Below are 11,585 nucleotides of genomic sequence, written 5' to 3' on the forward strand. Positions count from 1 at the left end.
ATCCTTAAGCCACATATATCTCATACATATTCACACTGCATGTTTTAATCTGAAGCTATAATGTTTATGTGCATCTTTTTATTATGTGCTTCTAACAGCTCAGAATGTGCCAAAAGAAATGTTACACCTGACGCACTGTGTCTTCAAACACGCCCCAAAAGCATGGGCTCCCAGGCACAAACAATGTACTCTCACACACAAATCATTCAGTCATTCATACAGCAGTTCAAAATGATTAACTTGTTTTACCTCTTTTTGCCCTCTTGGAATTACCTCTCTCTCTTTCTCTCTCTCTCTCGGTCTCTGTTAATGCATTCTTTTATGTCATCTCGAGTTTCCTGGATTCTGCCATCGCCGTGGTAACCCCTCCCTCCTCTGGTCCCTCAGGTCCAGCCGGATGGGATGCTTTTGTGTAGCTGCCACATTTTTGGGGTAAAATGATCCCGTCCCCTTCACCCACACACACATAGACGCTCACACAGTCTGAGTATTTGTACTTGGCATCACTTCAAAATTCAGGATTGAAAAAAGCATAGAGAGAGATAACCTCTCACTCATTAATACTTTAGGCTTCTGACCAAATGCATACGTCTAAATATAATAAATCATTACTTATATTTATTCAACCAAGCTTACACCATCTGTGGTGCAGGACATCCCGGCCCTGACTACCTCAACAGCTGCTAAGCACGCTCACAGGTACGGACAGGGACACCAGGTGTGTGAGAGACAATATGTATGCCGCTTTTAATAAGGGATGTATGTCTGTTGTTTCTCTCTCCACTTCAGATGATATCGCCATAATCTCAGAAACCTCATTGTTATAAATATTGTGTTTCAGCACATTTATTCCTGATTGCACAAATTTGTTATCGTGCCCGTTTAAGAATGTCGGTGTGTGTTTGTGTGCACATTGTGAGCATCCCTGGGGGGTCATACCGTAATCCTCTGGTGTGTCTCTTGCAAACGTAGGTCCCTGAACGTCTCTAGTTTCTCTTAGAAAATGATCTGATTAAAAAAACTCCTTTCAGCCTGGCCCGTCCTAAAAACAGACAGAGAACTTCAGAGAAAAGAAAAGAACAGAAACAAAAGGGAAAGAGTGAGTGAAACGAAGACTTGGAAATGGGACAGAATAAGCCATTCCAACGCCTGAAGCTAGAAACCTCCAGACAATGGAAATATGGCTGCAAATAGCGAACCCCCACACAGTGATGTTTTATTTTAAGTAAACAGGTAGTTAACGAAGAGTTAAGAAATAAAATAATATATGGATCAATATTTTGGCTAATATATACTGTACATCATTTATTTTATTTCAATATAGTTTTATTTTATTATATTTTCATGTTGGATACTCACATTTACAGTTCTGTAGAAGATTTAATTTCCATTTGAACCTTACGAATGTTCAAATCTTAAGAGAGTGTGAATACTGATGGTCATTTGAATACTAGATTAGATAAAATAGGTTATACACTCTTAAAAGTAAAGGTGCTTTACGATTCCATAGAACATTTTTTTTTGTCTAAATGGTTCCATAAAGAACCTTTAATATCTGATTAACCTTTCTGTTCATCAAAAGGTTTTACAATTATATATATATATATATATATATATATATATATATATATATATATATATATATATATTTTTTTTTTTTTTTTTTTTTTTTTGTGGTGAAAGAAGGTTCTTCAGATTATAAAAGGCAAGAAAGAGATGGTTCTTTAAAGAACCTTTGACTGAATTGTTCTTTGTGAAACCCAAAAATGGTTCTTCTATGGCATCGCTGTGAAGAAACTTTTAAACACTTTTTTTAAAGAGTGTACATCAGAACAAATCATTGTAAAGAGATACTTTCCAAATATGTATTTTTCTCATAACATTTGATTTGGTGACATATTTTAGTTTTGTGCCAATCTAGGCTGCATCTGATATGGCACTTAATGAATTACTGTTCCCTGCCAATAACTCTCAGTATTGATTTGTAATAGGAGACTTGCCTGAGTTGTGACCTTTTGTGTCTCTCAGGGCATCATGGGAAATGGAGTTTAACTGACTCGTGGGGAAATGTGTGGAAAACATCATCAGTTAAATCAAGATAATAAAAATACCGTTTCTAATGTGTACGTACTACTGTAGCCTAATTAAAGAACTGCTCATCAGTGACTGCTGAAAATTTTTGAACTAAAGAATAAGAATAAATTTAGATGAAATAGAAAAACCTCACCATTCACCAATTAACTAGTTGGTTGGAAAGTAAAGACACGTTTTACCTCTATCTATCTTCATTTATTATTTATGTAAAATATAACACATCGTCCATCCTGACTTATAAAGACAATTTATGTCAGCTGCCAATTTTTAACACGGACAATTTACCTCTCACAGATTTCTCTACACGTCTCCAATGTCAATGAACAGGCAAGGGGCAATAAGTAGACCTAATTTAATCTTTATGAATTAGACGAAAAGTCTCCATAATCCTGAATTAATGAAACTGTCGCGTCATCGTGCTCATTTTAACGCTTTGATAGGTTTTGGCTTCAAGAGCGTGCATTGGCGAGGATTATGTGCGCTGTGCCAGAACGCAGTAGGGGCACGAGGCTCGTTCCCGCGTCCAACCATTGGCTGTGATGACCGGCTGCTCGACGCGTGTAACTCGAGCCCGAGGCCGCCCGTCAGTCAGAAATAAAAAATCATTTGTCCGCAGTTGGGCGCGCTGCTTGATTAAATATTAATAGCGGGAGGGAGGGAGACTGTTATCCGGTGTCGCGTGAAAAGTGATCCTTGGCCGCTCCGGAAGGGCATCGTGGCCTCATGGGTGGACAAACGGAGACGCAGTGAAAGGACCAAGTACTTGAAGCACTCGAAGAACTAACAATGATAATTTAGTTTGTACAAAGTCATGTCGCATCATTTACAATGTATACAAACATCAATACTAAATATTATACCAAACCAACGTTTAAATCTTTGGCTACAATAAAATATCATGTAAACATCAATATTAAATATTATACCAAGCCAACGTTTAAATCTTTGGCTACAATAAAATATGTAAAAAAAAAGATAATAAATAAATAAATAAATATATATATATATATATATATATATATTCATATATATATATATGAAAAAAACGCTATATATATATATATATATATATATATATATAGGCCTATATATTATAAAAATGTATTATAAATATAAACTTTCCCATCTCTCAAAGAATCAGAAAGTCCAGAGTTTATTTTTCACACTGCTTTGGAAAGGATATCTAATTATCTCATTCATTTTCTTTTTCCCTTATTACCTCACCTCACTTCTCCTCTACCTCGCTCTTCTTCGATCTGTCTCTCTGTTGTCCTCCTCCCTCTCTGTCTCTCTCACTCCGTCTGTCTCTGGCTCTTTCTCCCTCACTCACTCCTGTCACTGTTTCCTCGATTTGACCTTCACCATCTGTTTTGAATGAGAGCACTGTTCACTTTTGTTTTAAAGGAACGCTAAAATCAGACATTCTCCCTGTCTCAGCCCAAACACAGTCTTATTACAGCGTTCATTGCTGATGACTGGGAACCTCACCCGCTCTCAATTATCTTCAGAATTCCCCTCACACACATGTTTGCATGCTTATGCAGAAGTACTTTGAAACACATGCAGACTTGACGCTTCTATGCACACGTACAAACACAGAGCACATGGTTGGGGACACCCTGGAATATCACAGAGGTGGAGACATGAATGATTCCAGTCTTTAGGTTGGGAATTCCAGCTATAATTGGATCCGTGTGGCTATCAGGAAGGTGTGTGCTTGTGCAGAGAGCAGCACACACCATAACATATGCACACACACAGCTGAGCTTCAGTTAAAGAAAGTGGGTGCAGAAACAGCAGTGGTTGTTAAAGTGCTGGATGAAGACATTTTTACAAACATTGTAGGCAGGCAGACTGGACAAAGAGAAATTAAAAAGACAAACAAACATTCAGGGGTTAAAGGATATATTATATAATTTAGTTCTAAATTTAATGGAACAGCAGAATCCATAGCACAGCGATAAAAATAATTGCACAGAGGCATGGTATCATTGTAATCACTGACAAAATTATTATTTAAAAAGCATGTATTAGGAAGTATTCTGTCATCATTCAGAGTAGTGTCCATAATATACAGATGTATAATAATGCATATATGTGGTTTGTAAACATAACGCATTCAGTTAATGGAGAGCCTGAGGTAGAAACAGGAAAGCAAAGCCTGAAGAATTAGCCTTGCTGTTTTTCAGAGCATTTCTGGCAATATGATCATGTACATTTGGTGCATTTTATTGAACATAAATGTAGTAGGTTTTTTGAGAAGCATTATGTGAATGCTTGGCTAAAATTATGTGTCTTTAATCAAGATTTAAACCAAAAGTGTTTACGTGAACATAACGTGAATAATACAGAGAAAACTTGATGTAAGCAATTTTATAAAACTATAAGAATTACATTTCTACTTTTAAATCCTCTTAAATTTGCCCCCATTCACTTTCATTTTCATATTCCTCACTGTAAACTCTAATATTTTGTATTTTTAAAGACAATGAGGTACAAGACCAATCAATTTTTTAATCTAAAACACCTGCTTATTCTCAAAGGACAGGATCTGCAGTGACTTGCTCTTCTACCACACCACTCAGTAATCACCCCCACCTGGACAAACATTTCACACCCTGTACACGCGCGTGCTCATGGTCGTGTTGCTGTAACATTGACCCCGTATGATACTTTGAGCCATTTATTCGCTACACTTTCATCATGGCAGAGTTTACAAGACTATGATCAACCCCTGGCTGCACACTTATCCAAATGAGTCAAAAATACACACATACACACACTCACACACTTCAATTTAAATGACACTTCTAATAAAACTCTTATGAGATGAAGGACAGTCTTTGTGCGTTTTTGATGTGCAGTGGACTTCTGGGTTGAATTTAAAGCTCTTTAGTCTTTGCGTATGGTGGCGAGGGCAGTTGAGAAGCTGGTCAATTTCACTTAAATAGAAGTAGTTTAGCCTTGAATAACCAGACACAGTCCCACACAAATGCATTACCAACACACTACTTATACAGACACAGCTGTGGGGAATGCTGTGGAGGGTGGTTTATCTACAAACATGTCATTCAGATTCTCTTATGTTTTTTTGGAGTGTGACTTTACGGCTAGTTTGAATGTGTTTTTCTATTTTTGAAATGATTAATTTCATAACGGGTATGTAGATACATATATGTGCACGATTATCTTGGAAAGCCCGGCTAAAAGAAGTAAGAGATACTTTAGTTGCCTGTCTGCAGTTTTGCTGCCACCCAATGGACATTTTCCTTGAACTCATGTGTTGGCACAGTTTTGATCTAATATGAACAACTGTATTATAGCGCCCTCTGTAGGATATTGTCGCTATATTGCAAGTAGGGCTATACTGAGGACCTTCAGTCATCCAAATACCCACACTTGCTTTCTTGGCCACTTGACTACTTCTATGACGTATTTCCTGTATTTGGTCCAAGTGTTCAAGTAAGGATGAAGTGTGTGTGTCAAACCTTTGCAAGTGTTTAAATAGCTTTATTTTACTATTATTTTAAATAATTTGCATTTTAAAATCAACTTCTAAATGTCTGTTCAGTAATCCATATAACATAACAATTTTAATTTGTGGTGCTTTTAATTAAGTGATAAAAAGCAGTTCCAAATGTTGTACAAAATAAATATACTAATAAAACGTGTAGTACTTTGTTTTACTACCAAATTATATGTAATATCAAATTATTAATAATATCTAACTTATGGGAAAGGTTACCGTACCGATCTTGGCAAAATGTCTGGCGATTTATTTCCACAACATGATGGGATACACTGAGCCTTGAATGCCGATCTGGAGCGTTATTCGAGAGAGTGTGGATTTAGTGTGTGATTAAGATCTGGGATCTGTCTTGCACACTTACTTCCTGTCGCGCGCATGCGCTCTTAAGTGGCCAAGAACAAAAGTGTGGGTATTTGGACAAGGCACTCGAATATTCAAAGTGTATCCAATCTTGCATCTTATTTTGGAAATAAATTGTAAACTTTTTGCCGAGATCTCGCAATAGGTCAAGGAAACCTTTCTAATGTAAGTTGAATATTAATATAGTAATTAGATATTACATATAATTTGGTAGATAAACAGTGTTTTTACGTTTTATTGGTGCAAAGATGAGTAGTGGTGATATTTATTTTGTACAATATTTGCAGCAGCTTTTTATCACTTAATTAGAAGCACCACAGATTTTAATGATGTCATGTTATTGGGACTACTGAACATCCTATTTAGAAGTTGATTTTAAAATGCAAAGTATTTAAAATATAAATTAAAATAAAGCAATGTAAACATTTGTGTTTTTATAACACTATAAGTGTGTCCCATCAGGTAATGAAAAGTTCTACACACACTTGCAGTATTCATGCTTACTTGAACACTTGGGCCAAATAGGCCTACAGGAAATACGTCATATAAGTAGTCAATTGATCAAGTGCAAAGACCGCAAGTGTGGGTATTTGGACAAGGCATATTTCTGCATCAAAGGGGGTCCAGCACTGAATTTTCCACTACGCAATGCAGTGAGGATTTTTATTTAAAAATGTAAAAAAAATAAATAAATAAAAAAACCACACACAAGTTAAGAACTGAAAATAAATGACTAAAATTTCTGGGAAAAAAAAATGTTACATAGGCCTAGGCCTAATGTAAAGTAATAATAATAATAATAAAAAGTGTAGGATTTACTTTGAAACAATTTTGACAAAGAAGCGGCAAGTATACATTTAAAAAAATTTGAAGCAGAAATATTGTGAATTTCTTGTAAAACGTACTCCATTTATGTTTGTATTATTCACAACTAAATTAAAAATAGAATAAAATAAATAAACAGTGTAATAATACAGAATCTGCACAAAATATAATCGCAATTATGTAAAAAAACCTGAAACGATTGATAATAGTGATTAGTAATTTTTCAAACACCACTATTAGAGATAAGAATGGTATAATATAAGGATTCATAATTTTTGTTTCGGTTAAATTTATAAATGGATGGATAATAATGTATACGATTTTATGAGTTTCAGAGTTTCGAATTGTATTAATAGTAATTAAATGTAATTAATCAGTAACCTAATTCAAAGTGGTCCAAAAAGCGCAAATCAACTGCAGGTTGTCAGTTTGGATTTATTAGAACGTTTAGAACGTTTTCTTTTAAAGAAAACTAAGTTGGGTGAATATGAATTAATTAATTTATTTTTAATATAGGATATTGGCTTCTCTTGCACTAGCATACATGAAACAAACTCCTACATTTGCAAGTATTTGTACCTTCTGGTGCACTAATCCAGTCTGTAAAATGAATGCATATTGCTGCAGTGTTGGGTTTGACGTGTAAACTAGTGAGACTGACTGAGCTCTTCAGTCGCTGTTCAGTGTCTAGGTGCTGAAACATATTGTGTCAAGATTGATGCAGTTTCTCCCACTTACAAAAGAACATTAAAAGTTCGTTTGTTAAAGTTGTTAAGCCACTGGAAAATCTATTAAAGGAACGATGTTTTGAGTGAAGGGCAACAAAACCAGCTCATTATCCGTTTTAAACCAACTTTGCTAATTATAAACTTTAGCTGACACACGCGCACTCTTATATGGTAGTTTTTAGTTATCTGCATCTAGACTACATTCCAATGTTCCCTCTCAAGAGACTTTATGACTATAAAAGAGAGCTTTGGGCAGCAGTCCAACAAAACAATTAGCCATATTCTCGCAACACATGGGAATCCTGGGTCCACTTTATCTTTCTAATGACCGAGCCTCCCTGCCTCCTCCTCCTCCTCCTCCCGCTGCCGGGCAGAGCGCAGCTGACCCGGACACTGTTCAGTGTTCTCTGCGGTGGTCTTGCGGTGATGGACCGCCTTGATTTATCCATGCTGATTTATATAGATGAACGTGAGCTTCGTACAGGAAATAAGGGAAACTCCTTTAAAAAGAAAATACTTTCTTTTGATTTTCAGATGATGACAGAAAAAGACGACGGAAGCAGGGGAGAATGAAAATATATTTCGGTCGTATTCTAGTAGGGGATGTTTGGGGAGCTTTCTCAGCGTCCCGTGAGAAAAAAATGTCCCATAAAACTTATTAGGATATTTTACATCCTTTTGAAAGCCTAAAGAAATTTTACTTTCACTGTCTCAGCGGACTGATACAATTTTATAAAAACTACGTTCAAAAAGATAGGCTTATGAGAATCTTTATAAACAATATAGGCCTATATATATATATATATATATATATAGATTGTCACAGAGATCTTCAAGTTACTGCTCCAATTGTTGCTTAAATAATAGGCTACATAACTACACCCGAATTTGGCAATGCCAATTTGCCAATTTTGCCGATATTATGCTGAACGATTATACCCAAAGATTTTAAAAACTTTTCTTGCTCACTGTAAATTAGTCACTTCAAATCCAAAAGCATAATACGGGTTACAAATAACCACAACTTGGTTACTTTTCTTAACCAATTGAATGTTTTTGCGTTTGATATGTAAGGTGATTTAAATGAAATGTATAAAAGTATCGCATTAATCATAAGCCACAATGCTGAAAACCCAAAGGACATTTCTAAGGGAACCAAATTAGCCTTGAGGACAGCACAGGCCTACAAACTGGTGTCTCTATTTTTATAATAAATGAAAAGTAGATTCCTACAGTCATATCTCATTTTAAGACTTATCAGAAGATTTCACAATGTTTTAGAGCTGGTTTATTGTCCAAGCATGCGGCTCTTGCGTGCGCGCGCGTGTGTGCTTAAGCCTCCCTCGCTCTCACTCGCACAGATCACCCCTCAGCCTCTCCTTACAATAACAGCGCGTGATTGATGACGGCGGCGGGCTTGTTATTGTCTTGAGCCATCAAACCGTTTTGTCTCACCGCGCGGATTTCTGTAATTCTGCTATAGAGCAGTGATGACTGGTTTAATGTGGAATACGCGCGGGAGCAGTGTTTTTCTAAGTTGTAATGCCGCGGCGTGGCTGTGACATCGGGCGTCCCATCATCGGTAACTCCGGGTAACTCGTGCTCTCGCGCCCCTCAGAGGAGTGATGCATAAATATCTGTCCGCGCGCTATAAACATAACGGTCACAACCCCGAGCGAAATTAAACAACGGCTGCACGGTGAGATTAAGAGCCGCGCGATTCACTGGTCTAAAAACAACTGACCTTAAACACGGACCACGTCAGCCCACAGTTTTCTCTGGCCTGTCTTCTTAAAAGTCGGAGGAATTCTAAGAGTTTTTGGAGAAGTTTCTCGATCTCTATTGGAAGCGCTCGCTTTGATTTCCAAAACGGTTAAGGCCATGCTTATCTGATGACAGATATATCATGATAAAGAGAAGGCTTACGTTTCTTCCGATTAAGGGAATTAATCACGTTATCTCTCGCAGGCAGGGTGACAGGGTGACATGTCCTCTCGCCAGAGATCTTGAGAGAAAAAGGTGGGGCGAAATGATAACAAGGTTCACACAGGTCAAAGCAAAGTGAATAAACATGAACTCTCTGTCCATGGTCGATCAAAGAAAACTTGCATCACTTGAAACTTTAACATTTTTATTTACAATTATTCTAATGCAAACAGCAAAGGCGCGTGATATTATGACACTTCGCGTCACCAAAGCCCTATATGCATAATGATTTCTCGTGTTTTTGATAAAAAAAAAAAAAGTGATGACAGAATCTTTATAAAAACAGCTGCATAAAATCACACATTGTTGCCTTGAACCAGCAAGGCCCACGTGTGAGTATTTAAATAGGCTAGATATCAGTTTCTCTTTACAGGAATGCGAGTGAGGATGTTGTCCCCATTATTCCCACTCGTGTGTTTAGATAGGAGATGACGTGTTATTCTTATTTTTTTAATTCAAATATTTCAAATAGGTCCATGTTTTAAGTCCATCTGGTGTATCAGGAAGCTGTAGTCCCACATAAACGTGTAGAATTCAGCATTTCTTTAAGTTCATTTTCTGGTTTGCCCGCCACTATAAACGGCCACGTCTGTGGGAAAGAAGTATGAATGAAAGTTCAATTAAAATCGGTAAACACACCAAATAACTGATAATTAATAACCTTTTTATTATTATTACACATGGTAAACATAACCTAGGTTACATAACTGAGGATATTCCATATTATTTTTCCATATTATTTCTGAAGGAATAGTAATTTTCAGAAAATGCTTATTTTACCATTTATACACTAAACTAAAATGTTATTCCTGCCTCCATTTTTTTTTTTTTTTTTTTTTGTAAAAAGTTTCATTTCTGCCTCTATTTTTTAGCCCAAGTAAAATCAAAGTAAAGTGTTACCAAAGTCAATATTTGGAACAATTAATAAAATCGAACTTAAATTCTGAAAATTCATAAAAACAGATAGAAATTACAGAAATTGTTAACTGGTTGGAAGTAAAGATGTTGTTAAAATAAGGAAAACGTGTTACATTATCATAGCATAAACGTATCTTGCTTATTGAGATTCTTTCTTTCTTTCTTTCTTTCTTTCTTTATTAGTATTATTATTTCTTTGTTTTATTTTATTTTATTTTTTGCAAAAAGTTTTTCAAAAGTCTCTCACCAGGTTGACTGGATGTATGTAGCCATTCTCGTATTTGTCATTGGCGAGTATCTGTCGCAGGTGCGCGATGTAGCTGGAGGCCAGCCGCAGTGTGTCCAGCTTGGAGAGTTTGGTGTCTGGCGGAACCCACGGTAACGTCGTCTTCAACCGAGAGAACGCTTTGCTCAGCACGCGCATCCTCGCCCTCTCGCGCGCGTTCGCCGCGTTCCTCTGGACCTGCTTGCCCTCTTGGGCTACACCATTCGGAGCCGGTTTACGCATAGCGGCTGATTTGCGCCTTTTCCCCGTACATTCTGTAACCGAGGCTCCTTCGCAGTTGGAGCTGTCCTCCGTGCTCTCGTTTGATGTCCCCGGATCTTTACCGGATCCGAATTTCAAAAGACTATCCAGCAGCTCAGACTCGTGAAATTCATCCACATCGCTGATGGAGCCGGTGGACATGTTGAGCTGACGAGGATGTGGTGGAGAAAAGTAAGTCTGAGCGAGTTTGTGCTTCTCTAAAGGGACATGGAGATAACGCGACTGCCTTCGGAGCAGAAACGTGTCATGCGCGAGCTGAGGATGAGCGTAACGTAACTTGTAACTCACGAGCTAAAGGATCTTACCATTTATCTCTCGCGCTCAGGGGCGTAACCCCCGCACGCGGCAAGATTCTCATGGTGGAAGCAAACACTAAACCTGCTCAGATAATCAGTTGTTTGTGCACCATTTTTTGCAGTGATATTGCAATGTCATTCAACACGCATGCATACAGAAACAGAAAAAGCTATGATACAAATTGTAAGTTTTAATTCACAGTGCATTTTCTAAGTTAATCTGAATAATAATTGTATTAGTTCATATTATATTGTAGTATAAGCTTTATTAAAAAATTATTATAGGCTATACGTGTATTACA

At 37.0% G+C, this 11,585-nt stretch overlaps 1 protein-coding gene across 1 annotated transcript; it reads right to left on the reverse strand.

Moving 5' to 3' along the window:
- Window positions 1–9,650: 9,650 nt before the first annotated feature.
- LOC113065597 (transcription factor 21) lies at window positions 9,651–11,326 on the reverse strand. The gene is made up of 2 exons (XM_026236975.1): window positions 10,688–11,326; window positions 9,651–10,111 (listed from the first exon to the last, which is right to left on the reverse strand). Exons 1-2 carry the CDS (start codon window positions 11,126–11,128, stop codon window positions 10,022–10,024), a joined length of 531 nt encoding a protein of 176 aa, XP_026092760.1. The 5' UTR covers window positions 11,129–11,326; the 3' UTR covers window positions 9,651–10,021.
- Window positions 11,327–11,585: the final 259 nt, after the last annotated feature.

Source organism: Carassius auratus, chromosome 48, assembly GCF_003368295.1.
Source record: "Carassius auratus strain Wakin chromosome 48, ASM336829v1, whole genome shotgun sequence".
Classification (NCBI taxonomy): Eukaryota; Metazoa; Chordata; class Actinopteri; order Cypriniformes; family Cyprinidae; genus Carassius; species Carassius auratus.